Source organism: Molothrus aeneus, chromosome 4 (genome assembly GCF_037042795.1).
Source record: "Molothrus aeneus isolate 106 chromosome 4, BPBGC_Maene_1.0, whole genome shotgun sequence".
In the NCBI taxonomy this organism is placed as follows: Eukaryota; Metazoa; Chordata; class Aves; order Passeriformes; family Icteridae; genus Molothrus; species Molothrus aeneus.
Window position 1 is genome coordinate 59,334,124 of NC_089649.1, and position 18,638 is coordinate 59,352,761.

At 41.6% G+C, this 18,638-nt stretch overlaps 1 protein-coding gene across 1 annotated transcript in view; it reads left to right on the top strand.

Annotated features, from left to right (window-relative positions):
* Window positions 1-3,264: 3,264 nt before the first annotated feature.
* BOD1L1 (biorientation of chromosomes in cell division 1 like 1) overlaps window positions 3,265-18,638 on the top strand; it is a 36,906-nt gene continuing 21,532 nt past the window's right edge. The window contains exons 1-10 of the mRNA XM_066548611.1: window positions 3,265-3,459; window positions 3,857-3,981; window positions 5,213-5,403; window positions 6,574-7,179; window positions 7,647-7,793; window positions 9,111-9,274; window positions 10,153-10,276; window positions 10,627-10,771; window positions 11,468-11,543; window positions 12,434-18,548. Of these exons, the coding sequence (XP_066404708.1) occupies window positions 3,265-3,459; window positions 3,857-3,981; window positions 5,213-5,403; window positions 6,574-7,179; window positions 7,647-7,793; window positions 9,111-9,274; window positions 10,153-10,276; window positions 10,627-10,771; window positions 11,468-11,543; window positions 12,434-18,548 (7,888 nt within the window). The remainder of the gene's footprint in view (window positions 3,460-3,856; window positions 3,982-5,212; window positions 5,404-6,573; window positions 7,180-7,646; window positions 7,794-9,110; window positions 9,275-10,152; window positions 10,277-10,626; window positions 10,772-11,467; window positions 11,544-12,433; window positions 18,549-18,638) is intronic.

An 18,638-nucleotide genomic window follows, 5' to 3' on the forward strand; every position in this document is an offset into this window, starting at 1 on the left:
GGAAAACACTTAGGACAGGCAGCCTCCTATTGAAGCAAAATACATTAGCTGTTCTACAGATAATTCACTAAAGCCACAAGCTTCACTTATGCCACAAGCTTCACATATTACACAGGATCTACTTGCCAGTCAAACAAGAAAAATATATACTGGTTTGAACAAATAAAAACATAACTGACACCTGGAGAGAAACATGGTTGCAAAGCCAAAAAGAGTACTTCAAGCATGCACCATTAAACAACAGTTTATCTAAATGCTCTTATTTACATACCAAAAAAAAAGGTGACAGAATTATATCCTCCATTTATGGCAGTCCAATAACATTTTATCTGCTGCAGCTATTCCCATGTAAGGATATGGACGTCACTGCAGTCACATCACAGCTGAAGGTACAGTCCGTGCCTTGGCTGCATTTCGGTCTTGCAACTACAGCGTTTCACGCTGCAGCTCAGCTGAGGCCACATATGCTGTTATTGATGAAGCATAAAACCTCAGCAATGCTGGCACCATTTCTCTGCTGCTCCAAAACACAGTGCACTAGATTGTGATTACTAGTGCTGCTCCAAGGCATAATTTTGCCATTTTTTTAGAAAAATTCCATAACAGTAAGCACCAGAAAATCTGAGGTTTTCTCTAACTAGAGACAATTATACCAGTATACTGTTTATACACAGGGAGTAACAAAAATGAAATATGCATCAGGCAATACACATTCATACAACAAATCAATTCAGCATCCACAGTTCTGGGGTTTATCATGCCATAATGAACATACCAATAAGCTACACACTAAAAGATAATAAACCTCAGGGATGGATGGTAACACAGATGGTGCCAGGCACAGACATGTTATCACATATGTAGAAGAAGAAGTGAGCAATTCATCCATGACAGATCTCTTGTTCCTGTTGGGCAGCTTTAGAGCTTTTACTATCCAAGAATCTCCTCAGGCATTTCAGTTATTCCTGTTGAAAAGTCATGATTTTTACTACAGAACTCAAAATGTTACTAAAGAGCTCCCCTTTCTGTGTACCCTTGTCTGTAAAAGATGACAGTGGTTAAAGAGGAACATCACCTTTGTATGCTCAGTACTGACAGCAGTACTTTATCTTTGCAGAGCACAGAATTTTGCAACAGAGTTCATCACAAAGGAAGGGCATCTCCTACCACTACCAAATTTGTTCAGATTAATCCTTGACTCCCATGCAAAGTGAAAGACTTTTACCTTCTTTTTTTAGTTTCTTAATTCAGCTGTCACCTGGATTTGAGATACTTTATAAACTTAGATTCATTATCAGCATAAACAGAATGAACAAAGTTTTTGAGGAAAAACTACACAAAGTGTTTCACTGAAAAACAGAAACCAGAAAACATCAACTAACCTGTCAAGCTAAGTTACTACTTTTATCAATTATGGTATGAACTGACCTCAAGAGAGTTTATGAACACTCAGAATCAGCTGGGCACGTTGGCCACTCTGAATCTGATGCTTGTGGTAGGCATCCACAGAATAACATTTCTGCAACATTGTCTAAAAAAGAAAGTGAGCTATTGCCAGTGCTTTATTTTTATTCATGCTACTACAAGTAACAGTGTTTCCAAATTCATCATAGTATTTTATTCCTATTTCTGCTTCAGGTGAAAATCATGCCATTTGTGCCCCTAGTTAGACAAAAATGAGACAAAACGTGAGACAAAAATATGTTAATCTGAAATCACAAGTTGCATGGCTTGCTGACGTGACAGCAATGGCTGAAATGGGTCTGCCCAGCCCTGGAGAAGTTCTCATATTCAGGGACAAAAAGCAAGCGTAGAGCCAGAAAGAAAAAAAATACTTTCCCAGTCCCCTACAGAGAAGGGATTCCGAGCCACAAGCACCTTCCCTGAATTTTGTGACTTGTACTTTCATATACTTGTCCAGCCTGCAGCCATGTAACAATTTATTCCCACAATACCATATACATCTCATTTCTGTTTGTCTCATATCTTACTAATTCCTCAGCAATTTAAATATTGTTTGAAGTTTAGCAACTGCATCTGGAACTACATCTGCTGTCTACTTCATTTGGAAGACATTAGGAAACTTCCTGAGACTTCCTGTATTAAATATATGTCAAAAATATTTAAAAGTTAGACTGTCCTAATAGAGAATGCAAAAGTAACTTTAGTCATAACCAGTTCGTAGACACATAAAGCAAGGGATACATGTTAAATTGAATCACACAGCACCAGGTCCAGATGCCTCAAACAATTCCAGGGACGGTGGCTCCACCACCTTGCTGGGAACCCCACTGCAATGCCTGACCACCCAAACAGTGAGAAACATGTTTTCTAATATCTAATATTAGAAATATATTGGAATATATATCTAATATCCTATCTAATATTCCTTGCCTCAGCACATTGGACAGTTGTGACCGTAACACTGACACGTGAAAAACAATGGCTAAGAAGGTAACCAGGACACAAGAAATGGGTGGAAAACATTTCTTTTACAAGAGCACGTGAGAATACACTGATGCGTAAAGGTAACAAGCTTAAATCCAAGTATTTTAAGTATCATCTTCCAGCCGCCTTCTCCAGGGATACGGCGACAGCGGCCTCTGAGGCCGGACGGGGCGGGAGAGGAGGCAGTGCCCGTTATCTGCCAGGAACAGCTCCCCGGCGTCCCGAGCGGGGATGATCCCGGTCCCGGTGATCCCGATCCGCCGCCGGTGACCCCGCGCGGCCCCGCCCCGCCCCCGCCCCGCCCCTGAGGGAGGAAGCGCGCGGCGCCGCCCGCACCGTGATGGCGGCGGGCGCAGGAAGGGGCGGGCCGCAGGGCGGGGCCGCGGCTCGCCGCCGGGAGTGCGGCAGCGGCGCGGGGCGGCCGGGGAGAGGGGCGCGCCCGCGGTGCCCGCAGCGCCCGGCGGCGGCCGCGCCACGCGGGGGGCCGTGGGCGCGGCGGGAGGAGGCCGAGCGGCGCCGCGGCCGCTCCTCTCCCCCCTCAGCCCGGCGGATCGGGGTCGCACCGGCCCGGGGGCCGCGAGCGGCTCCGCCCCCTCCGCCCCTGTGCAGGGCCCGCGGCGGCTGCGCGCGGCCCCGCCAGTGCTCGTCCCGCGCCGATGGCGCCGCTCTCGGCGGCGGCGCCTCCGCCTCCTCCCGCGCCGCTTCCTCCCGCCGTCCCCTTCCGCTTCCGGGGTCAGCGCCGCCGCTGCTCGCTGAGCAGCCCCGTCCCGGGGCCCGGCCGGCACCGCCGGCAGCAGCCGCCGCCCCGCCGCCCCCATGGCCACCAACCCCCAGCCCCCGCCGCCCCCGCCGCCGCCCCCTCAGCAGCCGCCGCCGCTGCCGGGGGCCGGGGCCGGCGCGGGGGGCGGCGCGGCCGAGCCCGAGCTGGTCTCCATGATCGTTAACCACCTCAAGAGCCAGGGGCTCTTCGACCAGTTCCGCCGCGACTGCTTGGCCGACGTGGACACCAAGGTGCGGGCGGGCGGGACCGGAGGCTCGGGGGGCTCCCAGCGCTCCGGGCTTTGGCAGGTCGGGGACGGGCCCGGCCCGGGGCAGCGCGCTCGGCGGGGCGGAGCGGCCGCTGGGCCCGCGTGGGGCTCCGGCTCCGCTCGCGGCCGGGGGAGAGCCGGAGGCCCGTGTTTGGCGGGGAGCGCGGCTGGCCGGCCGTGCACGCACGGTCACACACACCCGGTTCGCGCAGGATCCGGCGGGCAGCGTTTAACGCGCTGCCACCGCCACAGGGCAGCGGCTACGCCTGCACAGAACGGGGGGTCCGACGGGGCTCCCGCTGTACCAGCCTGGCCTCCCGGAGGATGACCAGCCACTCTCATGATCCTCCCAGTCCAACATCTCTGCTGTTGCTTTCCAGCCTGCCTACCAGAATTTGAGACAGCGCGTTGACAACTTTGTTTCCAACCACTTGGCAACTCATACCTGGAGTCCTCATCTCAACAAGAACCAGCTGAGAAATAACATTAGACAGCAGGTTCTCAAGTAAGTGACAGCTCTGGGATTTCTCTGAACATGCCCGTGTGCTGTGATAGGTGACAAAGGGTCTGGGTCAATGTAAAGTGGGTTGCTTTCTTCAGACACTTCTGAGGAAGTTGGGTTGTTTTCCGCTCTCAGTGTTTAAAATGTAATACTGCTGGAGGTAGTAACTCGCCATCAGTATTAGTCAGGATGAGACTGCAGATGTCCAAGTTTATGCAGGGGGGAAAACCTCGATTTTGATTTGAGTTGTAACCCCCTAGCTAAAGGCAACATTACTTTTGCTTTTAGGGGAGGTGTTAATAAAATTGCAATTATCATTTTTAGATCTAAGGAGAAACATTCCACGGACTACACTCTACAAAGTATAAAGCTAAAGTCACAAAATAGAAAAATGGATTTAAATCTGGCTGGACAGAGAAGAGGTTTAAGAACTGGTGTTATGTTAAAATTATGTCAGACACTTTAACCTGTATGACGTTATTTCATGAAGGTTCCTCCAGTCTTCTCAAATTTTAAGGCTCACAAGAAACATTAGGAAATTTTTTCAAAGTACCATGAGTTTGGCCATTAAATTGGGTCAAACCACGGATTTGGGAACAAACTTAATGACTTGTGTTGTGGTGGTACCATTGGTAACTTGTACTGAGGACTGTTTGGTTTGTAGGGAGGGGAGCAACCATTCTTGTTAAAGAAGCAATGACAACAAGAGGTAGCGTATGTTCCACAGAGGACTACAGGGGTCTGAAGAGATAAGCTTTATAGCTGTGGGTTTTCTTTTCTGTGTTATTTTACTGAAGGTAGATGTGTTCTATAAAGCTGCAGAACGTGCTGCCTAATACTAGGCAGAAAGTAACTTAGGGTAGTGACCAGTGGTTTTGTAGCTATTTATGCCTCATGCCAGCTATATTTCATCTCTTTTTTGCTATGGTAATTGGTAATACAAGGTTTTTTCTAAATTTTCTTCCAAAATATGTTTTTTGCAGTTAGATAACACTTGTAAGTGTAACCACTAATGATGTAAGAACAGGCTGCTTGTTGTATCAATTCTGTGTGCTTGGATTGTTTTGTTTCTCTAGCACATTTTTTCTTACAGGTAAGGCACAGGCTAAAAGCATAGCTGTGGGAAGGCTCAGAAAATATTAGTGCTTCATTGGAGCACATCTAAATGATAATATTTCATTAATATGTTCTTAAAAACTAATTTTTCATACTAACTTATGTAACTTTGTTCCAGGTCTGGAATGTTGGAATCGGGAATTGACAGAATTATTTCTCAGGTTGTGGACCCAAAGATCAACCACACATTCAGACCTCAGGTGGAAAAAGCTGTCCATGAATTTTTAGCCACATTGAATCACAAAGAGGAGGCAGGCCCCAGTACGTCTCCAAGTGAGGAGAAAGCAGATGCTTCTGTTACAGTACAAGGTATTCTGCTATTTCTCTGAGCAGTCTATTAACAAAAGAATGGGGTTTAGGAGAGCAGAATCATTGACTAGGTTTTCTGCTACCATAACATTGCTAGAATCAGTATTAGCAAGCTGAGCTCCAGGCAGCATGCCAGAACACTTGTCTCTTACTCTATGTGTAAAGGTAGAAAGCACAAGAGATGTCATGCTGTTATGACCATGTCACTCTTTCACTTCTGCTTGAGATTATGAGGGATCAGTTTATTGTGGGGAGAAAAGTTGGTCTCAGTATTAGAGGATCAGATGAGACATAGACTGTAAGAGAAGAATGATGCAACTTTTTGTCTGTCAGTAGAGATGAAAGAATTCTTTAAGAGACAGTTACCTGTGCAGTTGCTGTGTGTCATAAAATTTGGATGGCTATGGTCCTAAATTACCTGAATCAACTTCTAAACACTCCTGCAGGTAATTGTCTATTCTTTCCTGTTCTAAGAGGCTCCACAGCCATCTGTCTATTTGTAACCTTTATTTAAATCCAAGTCTTTTTCCTCTGAGGCCCAATTCCTTTAAAATGGGTTAACAAGCCAGCTGCAGTTCTCAGTGCTAGTCTAGTTAATGCTTAGTTGTCCATCTTCAGAGCTGGTTCTAAAATGATAGAAAAGTGATAAGGTATTTCTGATAGTCCTGTTTTGTATAGTCAATATGCTGAGTCAATTTTCCATGAAATTTATGGAGATATTAGAGGTGTGAGCTACTGACTTTCTGTTGCAGTGTATATACATATATATACATAGAATATATATGATATACATAGTATTTTAGCCACAGTTGTCATCCTGCTTAGGATGCTGGTGAAGTTGAACAAGGGCTGTGCTCAGGTGTCACTCCCATTGCCAATCCTCGTTTTCTCTAGGCAGAGCTCAGGAACAGTGGTGTGCCACAGAGCAAAATGGATCTCTAGTAATTGTACGGTGCTTGCTGCAGGAATGCAATGTCTTGGAGATTTTTGTTCGGTTCTTTTTTTTTTTAGCCAAAATCTCTCAAGGCAAAATTAGTCAAATATTTTTGTTAGGTATATGTATTTTGTAGGTATATGTATTCTGTTTCTTTTCACATGTTTAACCTTCTATCAGAACAGAATTATGGAAACTAGGGTGAAGTAAAACTCTGTTCTTTCTTACTATTCAAGGTGTCTCTGCTACAACTCCAAGTGCTAATGTAGCTAGTGATGCAATGTCCATTTTGGAAACAATAACTTCTCTTAATCAAGAAGCAAGTGCTGCCAGGGCTTCAACAGAGACCTCCAATCCCAAGAACAATGACAGAATTGCAAAAAAACTCTCATCTCAGCAGAGTGTGGATGGTAGCACTGATAAAGAGAGAAATGCAGAGGACTTGCCAGACAAAGAGAAAGCAATTTGTGACCTTTCTGGAGAAGGGGCTGAAACACTTGCAAAGTGTGAAGATTTAAATGAGCTTCTCTGCCAAAGTGAAGAAACAAAAAATTCAGCTAAGGATGCTAATACGTTTACAAGTAAAGATATTCCACAGGAAAGTGAAGATGTGAAGAGTAAATTATTGGATAAATCTGACAAGAAATCAGAGAGCAGTGAAAAAAGTGAAAGAAGAAAAGAAAAGAAGGAAAAGCTTGACAAGAAATCTGATCATTCAAAGAAAAGCGATGATACTACAAAGTCAAAAGAAGAAAAGCAAGCAAAAGAGTCGGAGCCAGTGAAACACTTTGTTCCAGAAAAAAATAGCAATAAACATAAAACAACTGAAAGTGCTAAAGAAGGTATGGTGTGGGCAATGATCTTCCTCAAAATATGGATAAGGAGTGAGGTTTTTAAGTTAATTCAGGAGTTGAATCAGTATGTTTGGAATGTAAGTTTTCTGCTAGTTCTGGCAAAGTGGTCTGCTAATGACAATTGGATTTGATCTATCTCTCTTAACTGAGGTAGCTGAATTAGGAGTCAGATGGCCTTTGATTTCTCCGGTGTGTGATTGGTCATTTTAATCTGACAAGTCCTCAGCATTTTCAGTCCTCATTTAAAGTTTATCATTCTCCTTCAGAGTGATTTTTGTTTTGAATAAACCAGAGTTAGCCTGGTTATTTCATTACAGTGTTATAATTTTGTTTTCTTATTTCTAATTTTAACATAGTTTTGTTTTCAGTGACAAAATTGATGTTTTGGTAGGAAAAGTTTAACAGACTCAGTGTGCTGCCTTACAGCTCTTTGTTTTTACTTTTTGCTTTGCAAGAAAACATGTTAATAGATTCAGATATGGATGTACTCAGTGACATCACGGTCAGCTCTGTCCACACCAGTGATCTTTCTTCCTTTGAAGAGGAGAGTGAAGAGGAGCCTGTAATTTCTGACAGTACTGAAGAGGGGGAGATCACATCAGGTGGTAAAATAATTACATTGTTAACTGGCAATAAGGAGTATGTAATGCTCTTGTTGTTGTTACCATGTTGTAAATTTGAGGATTTGCAATCTTGTACCTACCTCTGAGAGAGGCTTTGAATGTGAACTGGATAATATTTGTGCAGTTGCAAAAGATGAGTAGTAGGTTTACTTTTAGAATGTTTTTATTAATATAGTATATTCTAAACATTGTAAATCTTTTTATGATACAGTATTACATTGGTGACAAAAGCACTTAATGGTGAATGTCACTGTTCTGTGGCTTTCTTCCCCTCCCATCTGCCATGAACTTGGAATAACACTGAAGTGCTTTGTGATCCCATGGTAGTGGTTGTAGCTGACTTTGTAGATCAGATTGGGTTTAGAGCATTAGGATTCAGGAGTTTGGCCACAGTAAAAAGAACAGGAATGGATCTAGCTTTAAAAGTTCAGAAACACCAAGTTGTTTCACTGACTGTGTTGCCTTTTTGTGTTCTCCCTGTGTAGTACAGACTTCAGACTCTGTTTTCTGTAATTAATAAAACTTTCCACTTTATAATGCAGAATGCCTTAGTACCTGAATGAGTTCTCTCTAGTATGCTCACAGCTTACCTTTTCTGCTTCTAAATTATATTCTGAAAATATAATTTAGAAGCACTGAGTCACTTGTGTATTCTCTGGCTTTGGTTTTACTTTGAAACATGACAGATTGTGTTCAGTTACGACTAAATATTTATGAAATGAAGGCAAGCCTTAAGTACGTTGGATGAATACAAATAATTTGTACAGTATTGCACTATATCTAACAATGATAAAACTGGAATAGATTTATTTATTTTTACTTGATTAATACTTAGATGTGTGTAACCAACAATGTGTTTTGTGTATGTATTTCAGTAAGCCAACTAGTTTTTTGTGCTGAAATACCGTACTGATATTTTTGGTGTGGGGAGAACTAGAATTTAATACATAGCAGAAATTATATTGACTTCTCATGCATAGCTATTTAGTAAAATATTATATGTAAAGGGGCAGTGGGATTAGAGGCAAGAGGGGTAAGTTGTTGTGTTGTGGTTTATTACTGGGCTTGTGTTGTGCAATTTTTTGGCTGAATGATGTACACAAACACATCAATGCACTTTTGATTTTTTCATAATCTAGTGATACTTTGAAACTCAAAGGATTTAATTTACCAGTTTATGGTGTTAGAGTAAATAATGGTTGATAGGTTTTGAGTAGCTTTGCCTTCTTAAAACTTACGTTGCAAGCACTGGCCTAATTTATCAATATATCTCTACACTGACCAACCTGTGTTTAGATGAAGAGGAGAAAAGCAGTCAGAGTAAGACGAAGCCGCAGGAGCTGAGCGACGGGAGAGCCAAGCCTGTGCGCCACGCGTACGTGCGCAAGCCATTCCTGTACTCCAAGTACTTCAGTGACTCTGACGATGAGCGAACCGTGGAGCAGCGCCGGCAGTCCATTGTGAGTGCGGGCGTGCTACTGCTCACGCTCCTGCCCCAAAACTTTTAGGAGCAGAAATTCCACTGCTGGTTTGGTGGTGGTTTGTGTGAGGGGGAGTCTTCAGTTTCTTCTCCCTTCAGGGATTTTTTTTTTACCCTTATACTACAGCTGCCCTTTCTTCAGGTTTCCATCAATATGGCATGATCTGCTTTCCAGCACAGCACTTTGCTGGTTATAGTTTGATGGCTTCTGGCAGTGAAAGCGATGACAGAGTTTTCTATCTCCTTCCCGCCCCCGAAATACTGTGACAATTTGAATGAAAAATGTAGCCCATATCTACCTGCAGCCTGCCTTCAGCAGGGTTTTTTGGTAGATCAGGCTTGTGTAGAGTACTGCAGGCTGATTCATTACCCCAGCTCTTTACAAATGTAGTCCTTGCTGACCATGAAATCAGTAGTTTGTAGCAAGTCTGCGGTCGCTGAGAATGGAAACAGATTTAAGCATGTGCACTCTATTCTGTGGCAGAAGAGCCAGCAGACAGAAGAGGGAGCAGCAGTTGTTTTAGATTTTCTCTGTTGGCCAGATACATATATTTATACTTACAATTAAAATGTATATATTGTATGTACATACAGATAAAACATATGTTCTTTGAGAAGGTTGCATAGCTTCAGTCTGCAGTGTTGAGCAGCAAGGAGATTCTGGAACTCAGCTAATTTAACTTCACAGAAATATTAGAGGATTCCATTAACTTTTATATGATTTCGAAGGTGTATTCATGTTTTAGTTTTCTCTAAGCTAGAGTGTTCTGTTTTCTATGAGGTTTAGACTTATATTTGTAGTCAAAGAATGCTCTTTGACCTAATGATAAATTGTTTTCCTTGGTTTTGTATCTTTAGGCCAAAGAAAAAGAAGAGAGACTCCTCAGAAGACGAATTAACAGAGAGAGACTGGAAGAAAAACGTAAACAGAAGGCTGCAGAAAAGACAAAATCCCTAAAAACTGGAAATCAGAATGCTAAAGGTATGAGTAGAAAAGCTTTGAGTAGCCCACACCACCCTGCTCTCACTTACCTTCCATAGAATAAAACATTGAGCTTTGAATAATGGTCATATAGGGCTGTAGTCATTTCCTTCCCTTAATAACCCAACATCTCAACAGTGATGTAACAGAAAAAATTATAATGCAAAGAATTAATAGAGAATTTCTTCTTCGCTTTTTCATATATCCATTGCACTACTTAAGCTTAATTAACGCCTAACTGCAATTCTCTGCTATGCCTTAGTACTCTATGTACTGCTTTCTGTCATGTTCATACCTGAAACTCTAATATAATGATGTGTATCTATTTCACCATTTGTGTATTATTTTAGGAAAAAGTGGCTTGCAATTCGAAGAACCTTCATCAAAAAGTCTAGAGTCAAAAACAACTGGTACCAGCATTAAGGATGTGCTTAAAGAACAGAAATTTTTGGAAAAAAAAGTGGCCTTGAGCAGAAAAAGAAAAAGAGATTCAAGGTATTTATGCATTTGCTCAAAAGGACTTAATGTTTTGAATATTCATTTTTGCAGATTGGAAAGGTTCTTTTCAACTTTGTACTTGGCCTTATCCATTTAAACAGTTTTCTTCTTAAAATATTTGCATCATATTGTTACTAATAAACATGAAATTCTGGCAGAAAAATTACAGCTGATTAAATATGTTGCAGCTCAGACTGCAGTAGCAGTCTTTGTGGTTTTTCACAGAATAATAATAAAGTAATAAAGATAATAAAGGCATGAGACTGGAGAACTTTTACATGTTTGTGTATCTAATAGGCAAGTCAAGTTGGCTTCATCTTTAGATAGATGTTTCATGTACATATCTACATGATAGATAACTGTATATAACTGTACATAACTGGCTACATATAAGTAGATATGGGGCAAGGAGAACTTTTACCCATTTTACAGGGACAACAACAGTACTAATGTCATCCTAATACTGCTTAAAAGCACTGGTATTCAGGGTGTTTTTGAAGCTGCTATATATAATTTTACAAGAGGAAAAAGCCTGGGTGCATTGGTTAGTCAGAAGTTTGGTGATTGTGCTCTGTTTCTGTATTTTTAGTGGGCATTTCTCTCTTGCATTCAGTTTTGAAAGCAGAAAGTTTGCAAAGCAGTGTTAGGCTGGTACCAATTGTTCTTGTTAAATTGTCCAAATACCTGTTTCAGGCATGCTGAAGATAGCTGCAGAAAGAAAAATGAGCCAACTGAAGATGATTCTAAAGAGATGCAAAAGACAAATGAGGTAGGTGTCTCTTAAGTATAAATGTTACAATCTTCCTTTTAATTCTGATGGTACTCTTTCATATGTCCACAACAAACTGCATATAATTGCATTCGTTCTCACTTATAAGTTTTTCCCTGCCTGTTCCTTCCGTTGTATTAGTGATCTGACATCACTGTAGTAATGTTTTCTGAATTGCAAGAGCCACTGAAATGTGATCTGTGTATTCAGTGCTGATGCATGTTGTAGTAGAACCTGAGATGCAGTTTGAGCCCTAATCTGTGAAGCAGGCTGGGTTTTTAAAAAGAGCAGTATCTTTTATATAAGAAAGACTTGAGCTTGATCTATTTTAACTTCTCACTGGAAAGTCAAAGGAAGACTGACTGTGCTCCACCACAAAAGGAAAGAACATTTTTATGGTGAGAATTTTATGAATAAAATTGTTTAAACTAAAAAAGGTGGGAGTAGGAATTCAAGTAGAAGTCAAGATGTATAATTTTTAAGTTTTAGTGTGTTGTTTAATTTCAGATTTTTAGTTACAGTTTTGTTTTACCAGACAGCATAATAGCTATTTAAGGTAGCTTTAGAGAGTACTTGAAATTGTGGTTGTCTATTCAAAAACCTTTTAAAGTCATTTTAGAAAAATTACCTTATGAAGAAAAAATAATAAAGTTCAGACGGCTTAAGGATAACTTCTTCTGCTTTCGATTTTTCCACTATAGTGGATAGCTGAAAGGAAAATGGCAATTTTCATTTCCTGGCTAGAATGATTTTTTATTATAATGTTAAGTGTATTCCCTAGTATATTAAGGTTTTTTTCAAGAATTTGTGCTTGCCGTTTCTGTTCAGGCATGTTAGTGAGGGAACTGCATAATGTGTACTTATATATATTAAAAAAATCTCTTTTGTAGACCTGTGAAAAAAATTCTTCCAAAGAATTGAAGCACAATCATGGAAAAAATGAAATCTGTAAACAACTTAGAAGACTTTCGGAATGGGGGCATTCAGCTGAGGAAAGCAAAAGTGATTCTAAAGCAGAAAAAGAACACAAAAGAAAAACTTCCTCTTCTCTTCAGGCTGAAGGAGCTCAGCAGGACAATGAAACAAGGGATCCAAAAAAACAATTGGATAAAGCAGAAGTCAATACTGAAGAACCACAGAAGCAAAAATCCATATCTAAGAATGAAAAACACCCCAAAAAAGATATTGACACAGAAATTCAACATATGAGAAATTCTGCCAAAAAAGAAGCCAAGTCTTACAGAGATAAAAATGAAAAGGAAAGAACTGCTTTAGAAGATAAACTTCCTTTAAGGCACAAATATAAAGGAGATGGTATTCACAAGTCAGGTGAAGATGTTGAACTTCATTCATTTGAGCGAAGTTTGAAAGGAGAGGATGGTGGCCAGAAACATAATCAACAAATAAAGGTTTCCTCAGATGACAAATGTGAAAGAAAAAGCAAACACCGAAGTGAACGGAAAGTGTCAGTAACAGGGAAAGATGGAAAAAACCCTTCTGAATCAACCTTAAAAGCTGAAGAATTGCTGCGGAAGGAAAACAGAAAAGACAGACATCTCTTAACAGACAAACCAAGAGCAGAATGCAAGACCAAAAGGTCCTTGAGTGATTCTAAGCCACAGAAGGATTCCCTAAGTGCCTCAAAACAACCTGGTTCAGCATCACACAGAAGGAGTGAAAGCTACTCAGAAGATAAACATGAAACAGAATCAACTAACTCTGATAGTAATGTAAAACTTGAAGATGGTGTTCATAAAGATAGACGAAGATCTAAGAGCCTTGCAGAAGACAAGATTTTGTTAAAGTCCAAGTCCAAGAGTCATAGTAAACAGTTCAAAGCATCTGAAACAGAATTACAGGAATTAACAAAACAAGACACTGGACAGAAGCTAGACAAAGATAAGAGCATGGAAGACAATGATTCGGATAAACAGCACAAATCCAGGAATGAAGATAAAGGTTTGGAGGAGAGTGGTGCTGAGTTTCAGCTTGCAAGTGGCCCACAGTCAACTCAGGGATCACAAAAAGACTTTAGTCACAGAGTTAAGGTACATTCTGGAGAAAAAGGAGCTGTAAAAGAGAAATACAGAGGTGATAAAGACTTAAGTAATTCCAAACTAGAAAGAAGGTTCTCTGCTGAAGGTCATAAAAGCAGAAACTTAAAGCACAGCCACAAGGAAATAAAGAAGAAGGAAGAGAGCATCAAATTAGAAGATAAAGATACTAAAGAAATGGATAGTGGGCATGAAAGATTATCTAATGTCACAATGGCAGTGGATAAAAAACAAAGCAAGAAAGTCTCCTGTGAAAATAGGAAAGGCAGTATATCAAACCAAGATTTCCTTAAGGAGGAAAAGCAATCAGCTAGCACAACTGAAAGCAGCCAGGTTCCAGCCCTTCAAAAGGCAACTATGAATAATGATGACTCACATGCTGGTCATGAAGAAGAGCTGATTGAACTTGATTTGAAAAAAACAAAAGCACACGAAGCATCTAACATTGATGGGAAAAACATTCAAAACTCTCTCCAAGCCACAGATGCCAAGTGTGCAGTAAAACAGAAAGGATCTCGTTCTATTTCAAATAAGGAGTTAAAACACAGCTTGGCAGATCCTGCAGCTTGTGAATCACAGTTTCTGCCTGCAGCTGGAAAAACTGTTGAACAAGATACTTCTAATAAACAAGTTGGTGCCTTAGACTCTTTGTCCAAAAAAGCTTCCATGGCTCAAGGTCCCAGTAAACAAGGGGCTTATAAGACAAGTATTGTGTATGAAACAAGTGGTAGAACCTTAAAGAATGCATCCAGTAAGGATCAGGCTTCAAAAGACAGCAGAAGACCAAAGAATTTAAAAACTGTGATAAATTCTAATTCAGATGATGTTCCTTTAGCAATTAATTCTTCAAGAGAAGATGCTGCTGATGCAAAGTCCATGGATATGGATATGTCAGATTCTACAGATTCTTTAGGTACCTTGTCTAAAGAATGCCACAATTCAGATGGGACTTCCTTATTGGAAGATGCTTTCCTTATGAAGAATGATACAGCACAGGTTGTGTACATGGAGCAAGATCGTGCAGTGCCAAGCTCTGTCATGAAAGATGGTGATAACACCATCGTGGCAAACAGTACGGAAAAAGTGAATGAGGTGTCCCGGCCTGATGGACAGGCAATGGAAGACAGTACAGCTGGGGTGCGTAGGCAAGAAGATTACAATGAAGCAGCAAAGTCAGATGGCTCTCAAAAAAGGAAGTTAAAAAGAAAAGAGGGAAACTTGATGTCTGGCAAAACTGAAGATCATGGAGATGTAACAACAAAAGAACTTACAAGAAGAAAAGGAAGAGAGTGCTTGAATATAGATCCTTCCACAAAGGGAGAAAGAAGCACAATAATGGATAGTGTGGAAAAGAATAAGGTGCATAACACTGATAATATGATCCAGTCTTCCTCTGTTTTAGTGCCTGAAGGAGTTCCTGAGGAAAGTTTCAAAGGCTCTGTTATAGCCAATGGGCAAGAAGGGACTAATGTGATTGGCATGGACAAAAATGAAAGCAATGCTGTAGGTACCAGTGCAGGAAGTAGTAAACTTAGTTTGTTGTATAGCAGCCTACAAAAAACTCCTGCCAGTGCAATAGGAACTAGCACAGAAAAGATCACTGAGAGCACTGCAATGGCAACTAGTACAGGAGGAGAAGGTGCTGAGGGTACATCACATTCTGGAAAGGACAGTGATGCTACAACCACTTGCTCAGAAGAAAGTGAGGTGACAGTAATCTGCACAAGCATAGAAGCTGATGAAGGTTTCACAACAGGCATGTGGGTAAAACGTAGTGAGGACTGCAGTTCTGTCACAGGAGCAGATATTGGTGACTGTACTGTTGCAGCAGCCGAAGAAGGTGGTGGCAGTGTTGTCACTGAAGGATTAGCAGAAAGTGAAAGCTTCCTAACAAGTACAGAAGGAGAAGCAAATGGTGACTGTACCATGGTTGATGCAGAAGAAGGTGGTAAGGACTTAGTGAACCCAAGTGGAGTAGAAATTGAAGACAGTGTAAATAGTGCTGGGACAGAGGAAAAAGATGATGCTGTGACTAGTGCAGGCTCTGAAGAAAAGCCAAAGACCTCAACTTGTGTAGATACAGGCAAATTGGAAAGCTCTGTGTCCTGCTTAGGTGAAATGGAGAGCGATGGAGCTGTAACTAGTGCAGGGACAGAAACAGGTGAAGGGTCAACCAGTGGTGATAATTCAGGTGAATTTAGGGGCAATGTTACAGCTGGCCAAGTAAAAGAACATGAAAGTACTGTGACTTGCACAGGTGCAGAAGAAAGAGGTCATAACTTCATTGTCTGTTCTGTGACTGGTACGGATACCCAAGGAGAAGGCACTGTAACTGGTGCATGTGTTGCAGTGGTCACAGACAACAGTGCCACAGCTGGAACTAGCGGTGACAAATCTGAGGATATTGTAAATGGTGAAAGTGCAGTGACCAGCACAGGCATAACCCCAGAAGATGACGCTGAAATTTCAGCTGTCTGCACAGGGATAGAAGACAGCAATGAGGGATTTGTAGTTTGTTTAGAAACTGAAAAATGTGAAAGTCTAATGGACAGTACAAGGGCAAAGGAAGAAGCCAGTATCACTACAGTCAGTGTAGGTCTGTGTGATGATGAAGGTTTTGTGACTAGTACAGGCTCAAAAGAAGAGGATGAAGAAGGTGAGGACATCGTGAGCAGTACAGGAAGAGGAAATGAAGAAAATGAGCACGCTTCTACTTGTACAGGAGTGGAAAGTGAAAGTGCACTAATTTGTATCAGTGCAGAAGAAGGTGAAAGTTCCATTATCTGCATAGTTGCTGAACAAATGGAAGCTGAGTCAGGAGTGGCTGGCACAGATACAAATAAGCTTACTGTCGACAGCATGACAAATGCAGAGAAAGAAGCTAATTGTGGCACAGACTGCAGAAGTGATAAAGGCATTGTTGAAAGCAGTGTGACCAGTGCAAGTGCTGCAGATGAGGGTGCCTTAGCTGCACAGACAGGAAAGCATGAAGGTACCTTGCTTCCCTCAGATGCTGGGGAATGTGAGGGTCCCATGACTAGTGCTATGGCCATGCAAGATAAGACACAGTTTGGTGCTGAAGATAAACGTGAGAATGCCATGACTTTCTTTGACAGCAGAGGACTTGATGCCTCTATAAGTAGTGCAGTTCCAAAGGATGAGGCTTCTCTTACTCCTGCTGACAGAGAAGTAAAGGTAAAAGGTGATGTCATCTCTACCAGCACAGTGGAAGAGGCTCCTTTACATTCAGCCACAGATGCTGAAGAGGGTCCACTTGCTGTTGCAAGAGTAAATGAAAGTGGGGAAAACTCTATGATCTTAATAGACTCTGAAGACACAGTGCCTATGCCCAGCACAGCTACAGAGTTTAAAGAGTGTGTGAATACTTCCAGCAGTAAGCAGGAGAAAGATGAGTGTGCTATGATTTCCACCAGTATTGTGGAGGAATTTGAGGCTCCTATGTCAAGTGCAGCTATTGAATATGATGGTCAGCTCCCCTCACTGAAAACAGAAGAAATAAATGAGAATACCATGGTTTCCGTAGATATGGAGGTGTATGACGTTCCCATGCCTAGTGAATCCAGCAGAGGAGGAGATGATAACAGTGATGATGGAAGTCACCCAACTGTTAGTGGGAAGGAAGAAAAGGATGAGTGTGCCATGATCTCCACAAGTGTTGTTGAAGAACAAGTAATCCTAATGTCAAGTGAAGTCACAGAAGAGGTGATTCAACATATCTCAGACACGGAGTCAAAGAATGAAACATTAATGATCTCTACAAGTTCAGCAGAATGTTTTGAAGCTCCTATGTCTAGTGTAGCTGTGCAAGATGAAAACAAACTCACTGCTTCAGAAACAGAAGGAAGATACGAAGCTGCTATGATCACCACAAGCATGACAGAAGAATGTGAGATAGTCTTGATCAGTGCAGCACCACAAGCTGAAAGTCAGCTCATTGTAGCAGGAAATGAAGGTGCCATTCTCTCTCCAAATGCATCAGAGGAATGTAGGGTGGTGGAGACCACTGCAACTGTAGATGAACAGTTTGGACTAACTGCTTTCAATGCAGATGGGAAAAACAAAGGTTCTGTGATTATTGTGGGAGAATGTGGAGCTCCTGTGCTAAGAGTTGCAACTGACAGTGAAGATCAACACACTGCTTCAAATGTAGAAGATAAGGAGGAGGGGCCAGTGATCACTCTGAGCACAATGGAAGAATGTGATAGTCTCTTCACCTTCACAGTCATAGAAGAAAGTCAACTTCCTGCTGAGAGCACAGAAGTGAAAGACAAAAGTGAAGAAATTTTTGATACTGCTAACCAGATTGAATGCATCCTTTCAACTACAGGCCCAGAAAAAAACGAGAATTCTTTGCTTGTTACTGGAAGAGAGAACGAGACACCTGAGAGTGGGGTGAGAACAGAATCAGCAGCATCTCAGGCCACAGTAGACAGTGAAATCACAGAAGCGGATGAAAATGCAGTGAACCTCATGAGTGTAGATGAGGCCCTTTGCGTGGAGATTAGTACAGAGACTGCTGAGAGCCCTTCCCCAGAGGCAGGTGGGGATGATGAGCAAGCAGAAGATGTTTTGCACGAGGACGTCACATCAGAACTCTCCAGTACGATTTCAGAAGCAGCAAAAGAGAGTGAAGCTGTAAAGAATGTAAACTATCAATTAAATTCAAATGTACTTCTAGAAAGTGACTCACCTGAAATAAGGACTTCCCTGCCTAAGACAGAGGCTCTTTCCTTAGTTTCTGTAAATGAAGTGACTGTGAACACCAACCATGGTGAAGTAACAATAGAAGCAGAACTAGGGAAGAAAAGGGACCTCACTTCGTTGCATGTAGAAAAGCTACATGACAGTGATGACAAAACCAACTTGGTCAAAACAGGTGATACTGGCACTGAAGTTACTTTTCAGAAAAGTAATGCAACCTTTAATTCAGGTGAGGATTTCTTTTTTTTTTAAGTTCTTCAGTTCATAAGTTGTCATAAATGGATGCATTTTACCATTATAGTTAGGAATAACTTATACT